General features: G+C 48.6%; 1 protein-coding gene across 4 annotated transcripts in view; it reads right to left on the bottom strand.

The window, feature by feature from the left end:
• The window catches only part of PRDM10 (PR/SET domain 10), a 118,039-nt gene that overhangs the window by 46,821 nt on the left and 58,108 nt on the right, over positions 1-13,110 (bottom strand). For all 4 annotated transcript variants that reach the window (XM_063943645.1, XM_063943643.1, XM_063943644.1 and 1 more), the window contains 2 exons: positions 6,108-6,455; positions 5,321-5,476 (listed from right to left, as the gene is read on the bottom strand). In XM_063943645.1, the coding sequence (XP_063799715.1) occupies positions 5,321-5,476; positions 6,108-6,455 (504 nt within the window). The remainder of the gene's footprint in view (positions 1-5,320; positions 5,477-6,107; positions 6,456-13,110) is intronic.

The following is a 13,110-nucleotide window of genomic DNA, read 5'->3' as shown; positions in this document are numbered from 1 at the left end:
GGCGACTGCCGTGATGTTGTCTGATTGGATCAGTACCGGCTGGTTTTGAAGCAGAGGCCTTGCTGGCCTCAGGGCATTGTAAATGGCCCTCAGATCCAGAATATTTATGTGTAGGGAAATAACCTGACTTGACCAAAGTCCCTGGAAGTTTCTTCCCTATGTGACTGCCCCCCAGCCTCAAAGGCTGGAATCCATGGTCACTAGGACCTAGTCCTGTATGCCGAACCTGCGGCCCTCTTGAAGATGGGCACTCTGCAGCCACCACAGTAGAGATACCCTGGTCCTTGAAGACAGGGTTATCAGCCTATGCATCGGAAGATGCGATCCGGACCACTTGTCCAACAGGTCCCTCTGAAAAGTTCTTGTATGGAACCTGCCTAATGGGATTGCTTCGTAAGAAGCTACCATTTTTCCCAGGACTCGCGTGCAATGATGCACCGCTACCTATTTTGGTTTCAGGAGGTCTCTGACTAGAGATGACAACTCCTTGGCTTTCTCCTCCGGGAGAAACACTATTTCTGGTTTATGTCCAGAACCATCCCCAGGAACAGTAGACGTGTCATAGGAACCAGCTGTGACTTTGGACTGTTTAGAATCCACCTATGCTGTTGTAGCACTTTCCAAAATAGTGCTACCCCGACTACCAACTGCTCCTTGGACCTCGCCCTTATAACGAGATTGTCCAAATACGGGATAATTACAATTCCCTTTTTTTTTGAAGGAGTATCATCATTTCGGCCATTACCTTGATAAAACACCCTCGGTGCCATGTACAGTCCAAACGGCAGTGTCTGGACTTGGTAATGGTAATCCTGTACCACAAATCTGAGGTACTCCTGGCGAGGATGGTAAATGGGGACATGCAGGTAAGCATCCTTGATGTCCCGGGATACCATGTAATCCCCCTCGTCCAGGCTTGCAATAACCGCCCTGAGCGATTCCATCTTGAACTTGAATTTTTTTATGTTCAAGGATTTTAAATATAAAATGGGTCACACCGAACCATGCGGTTTCGGTACCCCAACCCGTGTGGAATAGTAACCCCGTCCTTGTTGAAGTAGGGGCACCTTGAGTATTACCTGCTGGGAATACCGCTTATTAATTGCCTCTAGCACAGCCTCCCTGCCTGAGGGAGTTGTCAGCAAGGCATATTTTAGGAAACGGCTGGGGGGAGACATCTCTAATTCCAGCTTGTACCCCTGAAATACTACTTGGAAGAAACAGGGATCCACCTGTGAGCGAGCCCACTAATTGCTGAAATTTTTGAGGCGGCCCCCCACCGTACCTGGCTACACCTGTGGAGCACCCGCGTCATGGTGTGTACTCACAGGAGGCGGGGGAAGAATCTTGATTCTGGGAACAGGCTGACTGGTGCAGCTTTTTCCCTCTACCCTTGTCTCTGTACAGAAAGGAAGCGCCATTTGACCCGCTTGCTTTTCTGAAGCCGAAAGGACTGTACCTTTTTCTGTGAGGAAACCTGAGGTAAAATTATTTCTTCCCAGCAGTTGCTGTGGATACGAGGTCCCAGAGACCATCCCCAAATAATTCCTCACCCTTATAAGGCTCTCTATGCGCTTTTTAAGTCAGCATCACCTGTCCAGTGACAGGTCTCTAATACCCTCCTGACAGAATGGACATTACATTTATTTTGGATGCCAGCCGGCAAAATATCCCTCTGTGCATCCCCCATATATAAGACAACGTCTTTAATATGTTTTTATGTTTGCCAACTATTATCCCTGTTTGACAGGGTCACCAACCACGCTGCAGCAGCACTATCTGCAGGTCTCAGTCTAGTACCTGAGTGTGTAAATACAGACTTCAGGATAGCCTCCTGTTTTTTATCAACAGGTACCTATTAAAGTGGCCGTATCCTAAGACGGCAGTGCCACCTTTTTTGACAAACGTGTGAGCGCCTTATCCACCCTAGGGGATATCTCCCAGCGTAACTTATCCTCCTGGCGGGAAAGGGTACGCCATCAGTAACTTTTTATAAATTACCAGTTTCTTAACGGGGGAACCCACGGTTTTCACACACTTCATTTATTCATCTGATGGGGGAACAAAACACTGCCTGTTTTTTCTCCCCAAACCTAAAACCCATTTATAGAGGTTAAAGTCAGAAATGTATAACACATTTTTTATTGCCGGGATCAAGTCACGGATTGGATTGTGTATATGTCTCCACCTTGTCGACACTGGAGTCAGACTCCGTGTCGACATCTGTGTCTGCCATCTGAGAGAGCGGGCGTTTTTGAGCCCCTGATGGCCTTTGAGACGCCTGGGCAGGCGCGGGCTGCGAAGCCGGCTGTCCCACAGCTGTTACGTCATCCACCCTTTTATGTAAGGAGTTGACACTGTCGGTTAATACCTTTTACCTCTCTATCCACTCTGGTGTCGGCCCCACAGGGGGCGACATCACATATATCGGCCTCTGTTCCGTCACCATATAAGCCTCCTCATTCAACATGTCGACACAGCCGTACCGACACACCGCAGACACACAGGGAATGCTCTAAACGAGGACAGGACCCACAAAAGCCCTTTGGGGGGACAGAGTGAGAGTATGCCAGCACACACCAGAGCGCTATATACTGCAGGGACTAACCGAGTTATGTCCCCTATAGCTTTATATCTATATATATATATATAATGTATACTGCGCCTAAATTTAGTGCCCCCTCTCTCTTTTTTTAACCCTTGTAGACTGCAGGGGAGAGCCAGGGAGCTTCCCTCCAACGGAGCTGTGAGGGAAAATGGCGCCAGTGTGCTGAGGAGATAGGCTCCACCCCTTTTTCGCGGCCTATTCTCCCGTTTTTTTATGGACTTCTGGCAGGGGTATTTACCTCATATATAGCCCCTGGGGCTATATATTGAGGTATTTTTGCCAGCCAAGGTGTTTTTATTGCTGCCTCAGAGCGCCCCCCCCCCAGCGCTCTGCACCCTCAGTGACCGGAGTGTGAAGTGTGTATGAGGAGCAATGGCGCACAGCTGCAGTGCTGTGCGCTACCTTGGTGAAGACTGAGTCTTCATGCCGCCGATTTTCCGGACCATCTTCTTGCTTCTGGCTCTGTAAGGGGGACGGCGGCGCGGCTCCGGGACCGAACATCAAGGCTGGGCCTGCGGTCGATCCCTCTGGAGCTAATGGTGTCCAGTAGCCTAAGAAGCCCAATCCGGCTGCAAGCAGGCGAGTTCGCTTCTTCTCCCCTTAGTCCCTCGCTGCAGTGAGCCTGTTGCCAGCAGGTCTCACTGAAAAGAACAAATTCTAAGACTATAACTTTCTAAGAGCTCAGGAGAGCCCCTAGTGTGCATCCAACCTCGGCCGGGCACGAAATCTAACTGAGGCTTGGAGGAGGGTCATAGTGGGAGGAGCCAGTGCACACCAGGTAGTCTAAGATCTTTCTAGAGTGCCCAGCCTCCTTCGGAGCCCGCTATTCCCCATGGTCCTTACGGAGTTCCCAGCATCCACTAGGACGTTAGAGAGAAAAAAAACAGACAGAAGGGGGTAAACGAGTGTAGCCACATGTAATCCCTGCACTGTATCATGCAGTGACAGGCACGTTTCACTGTCTGATGCCACACACAATGCCCAAATGACAGTATTAGTACCACCTGTGGTCCAGAACTGAACATGAATCCAGGTGTAGTCAATAGACTCTGGCCTTAGCCCACTAAAAGAAAAAGTGTGAAGCAAAGGAATAATAAAGGGATGGCAGTACCCACCCTGAATGCAGCATTCTAGTAAAACCGGAGCCTCACATGTTTCTTGTAAGCTCCGCTGGTTGCATGTAAAATGGCGGCCAGCGTGTGAGAAAAGCCGGGGAAAAATTCTATGTGGCAAGGTGAGTCTCAAACCAGGGGCCTCTGGTGTTGTAATTAACAGCACTAGCCTCTTGGCCATTGCACTTGAGAACTCAGAGCAGAAGCCGGGATTAAGCTCCAGCCTCCTCCCCCCCCCCCCCGCTATGGCGCCTCTTTTTTATCTAATAGCGCTAGCGGATCCGGCTAACAGAGAACTGAATAGCCACGGCTCTGCTAACAGAAGCCAGGGTTATACTTACCGCTGCCGTGCGGCTGAGGAGGTGACCCCGATGCAAGCAACGGAGTCCGGTCAGAGGGTATACTTATGGAAAATGGCCGCCAGCGTGTGCTGGGACGCCGGAGCTTGTTGGGAGCAGAGAGCCGCAGCTGGGTGTAAGCCCCCCCCCCCCCTTATGATGCCCAATTTAAAAAAATCTAGCGCGTTAGCGGGAGTAAGCGGAGGGAGCTCTGCATATCCCGCCGGCAATGCTAGCCGCGGTCTGGGCTCATACAGCTGCCACGCTTCTGGGCAATGCTGTGCTGATGGAGTGGCCCCGACACGCGCCGCAAACAGCGGTGTCCAGCTGGTCTCCAGAGAGGATGTCTCTTCAGCCGGGGATCCAGCACAAGCCGCACGCAGCTGGGATGGATACCCCACCGGCAGCTTACACGACGCAGACTGGTAGAGGCGGAGCTGCCAGTCTGTGAGTGTAAAGAAAAGAATAAAAAGTAAAATTAAAAAAAAACTCTTCAGGAGTAATCCCAAGAGTGAACCAGCTCCCTTGGGCACAAATTAAAGACTAGACTGGCTTGGAGGGTCACATAATAAGGGAGAAGCTAGTCACATGGTTATAAATTTAAAGTGCCAGCTCCCAGTTACTGCCTACTATATCCCCATTGTAACTGCTCTCCAGTGTCCCCTAGTGGATGAAGGAGAAAAATAAAAACTTTTAGGAAAAACATTAAACTGTATATACGCTTCTTTCCCCAACAGCTAGGAATAATAGGATAAAAAAAAAAAGACACAAACATCTTAAATAAACATCCTACATAATAAAAAGCTAATGCTGCTCCTCACCTCTATGGGGGGGATGCAAGTGTTTTGCCACTAGATTGTGTTGGCACGGACATTACTGTTATATTGTTCCATCATTTTGATGGGCTGGTAACCAAACAATTACGGCGACGACTACAGAAAGGACACCCCAGAAATAATTCTCACTAAAGAAGTTTAGCACAAAGCAATGATACTACTGCCAAAACTGAAATGCACAATAATATAGTCTTCTAAGCATGTTATACAAACGGATGCCCTGAACTGCCCAATTGCTGTGTGCGGCACTGAGTCTGTCACTAAAGTCACCAGTAATACAGGGGACTCACTCGCTCACTCAGCAAACCTCTAACGTGTTGTATTCCCACCTCATGTACACATATAACGCTCTGGGGCAGAGCCCGTTTCCAGCAGAGACAGGATACGGCAGACTGCCCCTTTGTGTACACAAACAGTAGAACTCACTTTGAACTGTTTGCCGCATGTGGAACAGAGAAAGTCCTTGCGGTCTGAGTGCCTGAGCATATGCAGGCGTAGCTTGTCTGGCCGGCAGAACGCCTTATCACATTCCGTGCACTGATAAATCTTCTCCGAGTGGAAGCTCCGCACGTGTTTCTTCACCTGGGTATGAAAAGACATGAACGTTAATACAGGTTGAGTATCCCATATCCAAATATTCCGAAATACGGAATATTCCGAAATACAGACTTTTTTGAGTGAGAGTGAGATAGTGAAACCTTTGTTTTTTGATGGCTCAATGTACACAAACTTTGTTTAATACACAAAGTTATTAAAATATTGTATTAAATGACCTTCAGGCTGTGTGTATAAGGTGTATATGAAACATAAATGAATTGTGTGAATGTAGACACACTTTGTTTAATGCACAAAGTTATAAAAAATATTGGCTAAAATTACCTTCAGGCTGTGTGTATAAGGTGTATATGAAACATAAATGCATTCTTTGCTTAGATTTAGGTCCCATCACCATGATATCTCATTATGGTATGCAATTATTCCAAAATACGGAAAAATCCCATATCCAAAATACCTCTGGTCCCGGGCATTTTGGATAAGGGAGACTCAACCTGTAGTAGATGTGAAACGGAATTTTGATAGTCAAGTGTTCCGAGGGAATATTCAGCATGTACTGTACTGCACTGTAATATTTTATAAGTAGGATTGACGCCAGATACAATTAATCAAATATGAATCGCATGCCCTGAAAAATCAGAAAAAGAAAAAAACTGACCTGAATGAAATCAGAGAAACGTTTTTTACAGGTTGGGCAACTGAAGCAGCCATCAACAACGTGCACGGAAACATGGTCCTTCAGTAGATCCAGGCGGTCAAAAGATTCTGGGCAGAAGATACACGAGTAAGTCTTCTGGTCCAGGTGGAATTTCATGTGGTTCTCCAGAGAGCTTGTACTGATAAAGCCCTTGTTGCAGATGTCACAGGTCAGGGGACAATTGCTGTCTCGACCATGGAATCGCAAGTGCTGGTCGAGCTTGTCTTTCTCCCGGAAGGCCTTCCCACACTGCAGGCATTTGAACGGCCGGAACGTCTTGCGGATGAAGAGGTGCTGTAGAGCAGCATTCTGCAAGAAACAGGCCACCTGTTATTGGAAGCTGAGGAGCTGTATAAGCAAAATCAGTGAGTCACAGTAGAATTGGGATGGTGGTGAGGGGTGTTGGTGCTTTACTGTATAGGGTGACAGAATGTTTAATGGATTTATCCTGCCCTGCCGATGAGAACAGCGGGTATGCAGGGTCCAACCTACCTGCAGCTCCAGCTGAGGGGTCAGCGTGGGGAGAGAGAGAGACCGGTTACCAGCTGTGCTCTGTATTTTAGATATTGGAAGACATATTTGGCCAATTGTATTTCGGGACTAAGGATTTTTTCAGCAGGAACCATGGACTTTAATTGAGCATATTTTATGGATTTTAGTGAAAACAGCTAAGCTGCAGTCCGGGAAACCCATCACACAACACCTCTCAACAAGAACGAAGAAAGATACAAGTAACAAAATAAGATAACAGTACATCATCTATTCGATTATCGGATGATAGCAAACTGCTTATTGTCCTGCTCTAAATGCAATGTCAGCAAGTGCTCAGTGCAGGAAAGTATCATATGAGTTTTGTAGTTATTAACCATGGAGGTTACAGATATGCAATCAGGAGAAATGGTCGGTGAGGTCAGAGCTCTTCCCCCTCTATATCCCCGAGAGAACTTAAAGGATTTGTCTAACTTAGCCCCATTATAGGACAGAGAATCAGAGGCTAGTAAAAGGAGGAGAGAGAACAAACTAGAAGATACTGTCCTCCAACAACAGAACACAAATGGTTGAGCTTCCATTGTCCTCCAACAGAATTTGAGAAAACTTTTATCAGGAATACAAAAATCGTGTTATGTCTGGCGTCCATTGGGGAACAAGGGAAGGCCTCACAGCAGTTCCCATGGGAGGAGGCACTCACCTTCCATCCAAAACTAGGGTCTTTAGGCACAAATAGGCTGAACTTTCAGAACGCATGGACAGATGTCCAGGTGGCCGCCCAAAACAGCTTCCTCACTGAGACCCCCATGCCACGCCACACTCACTGACCAGAGAGATCACATTTTCAGGAAACAGAATGACCTGCTCCAGTAGATTGCTGCCGTTATTACGGAGCTAATCCATCTTGCATGGGAACTGGCCAACCTGGCTTTTCTGCTGCATATAGGACTGGAAAGCCCTCTGTCTTCCGGATAGAAGTAGTCCTAAGCAGATACATTTCTAGAGACCTGGCAACATCTAAGAGGACAAAGGAACCTTCTACCTGAAGATCATTGGAATGCATTATATCTGAATTTTGATATTACCAAAAATGAAGGTTTTGTATAGAGGACAAGCCCGGTATTCATTATACAGGGGTATCTACAAGAGAGAAGAGCCTAACTGAAGACTGTGGTCACTGTGGACACTGCCAAGAGAAAAACAGACCTTTAAACGGTCCCTTTGTTCATGCCTAGACCTATTCAATGGTGGTTGGTTTTTCACCTGACCAGATCAGTCTTCCCTTCTGCTGTCGCCCACTGGAAGCCGGGAATTAAGCCCTTGAATAAACTCATCTTACTCTTCCCGAAGGCCAATAGGACTAAAGCCCATCACTTTTGATTTAGGGCCATTAATAAGGAAGAAATAACTCCTTCCCCCTTTGGTCTGACTTACTAAGAGGACATTGAGGACTCCAATGTTAATTTGGATTCGCTGAAATAAGTTCAGCACCCAAAGCCACATCTCCTAAACAGCCAGGTGCCTCTTGGCCAGGGCCGGACTGCCCATCTGGCACTTCTGGCAAATGCCAGAAGGGCTGGTGGGCCGGTGCGGTCACACAGAGAGCCGGGAAGGCCACGCGCAGCCTTCGGCTCTCTGGTCTGACCGCACCCGCCTCCCCTCCCGTCTCCATAGAAATGGAGGTGTGCCGTGTGTCCACGCCCCCCCCTGACTCGCGGCATGCCTCCGTGTACGTGTCGTGCTACCCCGCCCATCTCCATGTAAATGGGGACGTGCCGCAAGTCCACACCCCTGTCTTTAATAACCGCGCGCCCCCGTGCACATGCTAGGGACGGTTTTCAGCCCCTAGTCCGTCCCTGCTCTTAGCTATGTGCTACTTGACTTGCCGGAGCATAGGTCTTCAGAAAACGGCTGACAATTTTAGAACTGCCTCAAAGATCTCGAGATATCGTTCATAGCTTTCAGTGTGTATGCACCAATGATGAACGATGTGCGGCCCCACGCCACCCCTCCCCCCCCCCCCCCGACACCGCGTCACCCGCAGTATCGGCCGTCGGGCACCTCAGCTGCCAATCGCCAGGTGTGTAGCGCCCATAAGAGATGCTCCGGAACAGCAAAACCCGACTTTAGAATAGCATTGCATTTTGCATTCAAAGCACCTGTAACGAGGCAGCATTAAATAGGAATGTTTGACAGTTTTGCCGTGGTGGCATCAACCTTACGGGAGATCCCTATTTTCCCTTTCCACTCCTAGAAAGGGATACAATGATAGCAGCCTGCATACAACCCTAAGCCTTCTGAACAGGTTTGGCTCACACCTCGCCTGACTACTCATTTAACTCCAGGATACACCGGGACCTTGGCGAGAGATGTGCCTCATACAATATTCAGGACATGAAGTCTTCAACTCCTTGCCCTTTAGAGAGTTACCCTCATCCATATAGGACCCTACCTGTACATACAATTTTTACGGTATCTCACCCTGCTCCAGAGAAAGGAGAAACCTCCTATGACTGAACCACTTGCCCTGTAAGAAGAGAAGTTCTCCTAAAGCAGAGGAGTAAACCTTTGCCTAGCCTTAGACAGAATTGGTGAGACTCTGGACACAGGGCAGGTCTTTGTGGGGGCAATGCATGAAGTCTATGGATCCTACTCTGCCAGCTGCAGTGCTCTATGTAAGACCACGAAAGAGAACACCTATTCTATGGATCCTACTCTGCCAGCTCTATGTAAGACCACTCACCGGAACACCTATCTCCATGTGCATAGAGTATGGTTAGCAGCTGTACTGGTCCTGGAGTGGTAGTGAGCGCTTTGCTTATGATGGAGCCTCGTTAGGACTAATGGGTAAGTAACCTCAGCTCGTTCTCCACTCTGACAGAGTTAAGTTGCCCACATTAACAAGCAAAGAAACCAATAAGGAGGAGCTCTGAATCACTAACCCCCAATGCCTAGGCTCCTGATGAACCTCTAAACCTCATGTTCTAGTGACCCCAAAAGGATGCACGAGAAAATCTACACTAGTAGCCGCAAGTATGTGGCCGAGGGGACAGTAGGGAGTGAAAGAGCCATGACTATGAGAACACTGGGCTGAACAGGCCTCGGCACATCACTCCTCACTTTACTGGTTCATTTCCATAGGGCATCTACAGTAGACGGGAACAGGTTTATTTACTCAATGTGTTCGATCCACAAACAGCTGATTATGCCTTGGATCTTTAAGCTAAGCTCATACTCTTAAAAGTACAGGGGAATAAAAAAAAATAAGAATTTACTTACCGATAATTCTATTTCTCGTAGTCCGTAGTGGATGCTGGGAACTCCGTAAGGACCATGGGGAATAGCGGCTCCGCAGGAGACTGGGCACAAAAGTAAAGCTTTAGGACTACCTGGTGTGCACTGGCTCCTCCCCCTATGACCCTCCTCCAAGCCTCAGTTAGGATACTGTGCCCGGACGAGCGTACACAATAAGGAAGGATTTTGAATCCCGGGTAAGACTCATACCAGCCACACCAATCACACCGTACAACTTGTGATCTGAACCCAGTTAACAGCATGATAACAGAGGAGCCTCTGGAAAGATGGCTCACAACAATAACCCGATTTAGTTAACAATAACTATGTACAAGTATTGCAGACAATCCGCACTTGGGATGGGCGCCCAGCATCCACTACGGACTACGAGAAATAGAATTATCGGTAAGTAAATTCTTATTTTCTCTGACGTCCTAGTGGATGCTGGGAACTCCGTAAGGACCATGGGGATTATACCAAAGCTCCCAAACGGGCGGGAGAGTGCGGATGACTCTGCAGCACCGAATGAGAGAACTCCAGGTCCTCCTCAGCCAGGGTATCAAATTTGTAGAATTTAGCAAACGTGTTTGCCCCTGACCAAGTAGCTGCTCGGCAAAGTTGTAAAGCCGAGACCCCTCGGGCAGCCGCCCAAGATTAGCCCACCTTCCTTGTGGAATGGGCTTTTACAGATTTTGGCTGTGGCAGGCCTGCCACAGAATGTGCAAGCTGAATTGTACTACAAATCCAACGAGCAATAGTCTGCTTAGAAGCAGGAGCACCCAGCTTGTTGGGTGCATACAGGATAAACAGGGAGTCAGATTTTCTGACTCCAGCCGTCCTGGAAACATATATTTTTAGGGCCCTGACAACGTCCAGCAACTTGGAGTCCTCCAAGTCCCTAGTAGCCGCAGGTACCACAATAGGCTGGTTCAGGTGAAACGCTGAAACCACCTTAGGGAGAAATTGTGGACGAGTCCTCAATTCTGCCCTGTCCGTATGAAAAATCAGGTAAGGGCTTTTATAAGATAAAGCCGCCAATTCTGACACGCGCCTGGCCGAAGCCAGGGCCAACAGCATGACCACTTTCCATGTGAGATATTTAAAATCCACAGATTTAAGCGGTTCAAACCAATGTGATTTTAGGAACCCCAAAACTACATTGAGATCCCAAGGTGCCACTGGAGGCACAAAAGGAGGCTGTATATGCAGCACCCCCTTGACAACGTCTGAACTTCAGGAACTGAAGCCAGTTCTTTCTGGAAGAAATTCGACAGGGCCGAAATCTGAACCTTAATGGATCCTAATTTTAGGCCCATAGACACTCCTGTTTGCAGGAAATGCAGGAATCGACCCAGTTGAAATTCCTCCGTTGGGGCCTTCCTGGCCTCGCACCACGCAACATATTTCCACCAAATGCGGTGATAATGCTTTGCGGTCACATCCTTCCTGGCTTTGATCAGGGTAGGAATGACTTCTTCCGGAATGCCTTTTTCCTTCAGGATACGGCGTTCAACCGCCATGCCGTCAAACGCAGCCGCGGTAAGTCTTGGAACAGACAAGGTCCTTGCTGGAGCAGGTCCCTTCTTAGAGGTAGAGGCCATCTTACTCCTCTCCGTCTTATAATTCTCAGTACCTTGGGTATGAGAGGCAGAGGAGGGAAACACATACACTGACTGGTACACCCATGGTGTTACCAGAGCATCCACAGCTATTGCCTGAGGGTCCCTTGACCTGGCGCAATACCTGTCCAATTTTTTGTTGAGGCGGGACGCCATCATGTCCACCTTTGGTTTTTTCCAACGGTTTACAATCATGTGGAAGACTTCTGGGTGAAGTCCCCACTCTCCCGGGTGGAGGTCGTGCCTGCTGAGGAAGTCTGCTTCCCAGTTGTCCACTCCCGGAATGAACACTGCTGACAGTGCTATCACATGATTTTCCGCCCAGCGAAGAATCCTTGCAGCTTCTGCCATTGCCCTCCTGCTTCTTGTGCCGCCCTGTCTGTTCACGTGGGCGACTGCCGTGATGTTGTCCGACTGGATCAGCACCGGCTGACCTTGAAGCAGAGGTCTTGCTTGGCTTAGGGCATTGTAAATGGCCCTCAGCTCCAGGATATTTATGTGAAGTGATGTCTCCAGGCTTGACCACAAGCCCTGGAAATTTCTTCCCTGTGTGACTGCTCCCCAGCCTCGCAGGCTGGCATCCGTGGTCACCAGGACCCAGTCCTGAATGCCGAATCTGCGGCCCTCTAGAAGATGAGCACTCTGCAACCACCACAGGAGAGACACCCTTGTCTTTGGTGACAGGGTTATCCGCTGATGCATCTGAAGATGCGATCCGGACCATTTGTCCAGCAGGTCCCACTGGAAAGTTCTTGCGTGGAATCTGCCGAAAGGGATTGCTTCGTAGGAAGCCACCATTTTTCCCAGGACCCTTGTGCATTGATGCACTGACACTTGGCCTGGTTTTAGGAGGTTTCTGACTAGTTCGGATAACTCCCTGGCATTCTCTTCCGGGAGAAACGCCTTTTTCTGGACTGTGTCCAGGATCATCCCTAGGAATAGAAGACGTGTCGTCGGGATCAGCTGCGATTTTGGAATATTGAGAATCCAACCGTGCTGCCGCAACACTACTTGAGATAGTGCTACCCCGACTACCAATTGTTCCCTGGATCTTGCCCTTATCAGGAGATCGTCCAAGTACGGGATAACTAAAACTCCCTTCCTTCGAAGGAGTATCATCATTTCGGCCATTACCTTGGTAAAGACCCGGGGTGCCGTGGACAAACCAAACGGCAGCGTCTGAAACTGATAGTGACAGTTCTGTACCACAAACCTGAGGTATCCTTGGTGAGAAGGGTAAATTGGGACATGGAGGTAAGCCTCCTTGATGTCCAAAGACACCATATAATCCCCTTCTTCCAAGTTCGCAATCACCGCTCTGAGTGACTCCATCTTGAATTTGAATCTGTGTATGTAAGTGTTCAAGGATTTCAGATTTAAAATAGGTCTCACCGAGCCGTCCGGCTTCGGTACCACAAACAGCGTGGAATAATACCCCTGTCCCTGTTGCAGGAAGGGTATCTTGATTATCACCTGCTGGGAATACAGCTTGTGAATGGCTTCCAATACCGCCTCCCTGTCGGAGGGAGACGTCGCTAAAGCAGACTTTAGGGGAGTGCCTG

Source organism: Pseudophryne corroboree, chromosome 10 (assembly GCF_028390025.1).
Source record: "Pseudophryne corroboree isolate aPseCor3 chromosome 10, aPseCor3.hap2, whole genome shotgun sequence".
NCBI lineage: Eukaryota > Metazoa > Chordata > Amphibia > Anura > Myobatrachidae > Pseudophryne > Pseudophryne corroboree.
Note: the sequence above shows the minus strand (reverse complement) of the source record. Positions and strands in the feature narration are given on the sequence as shown.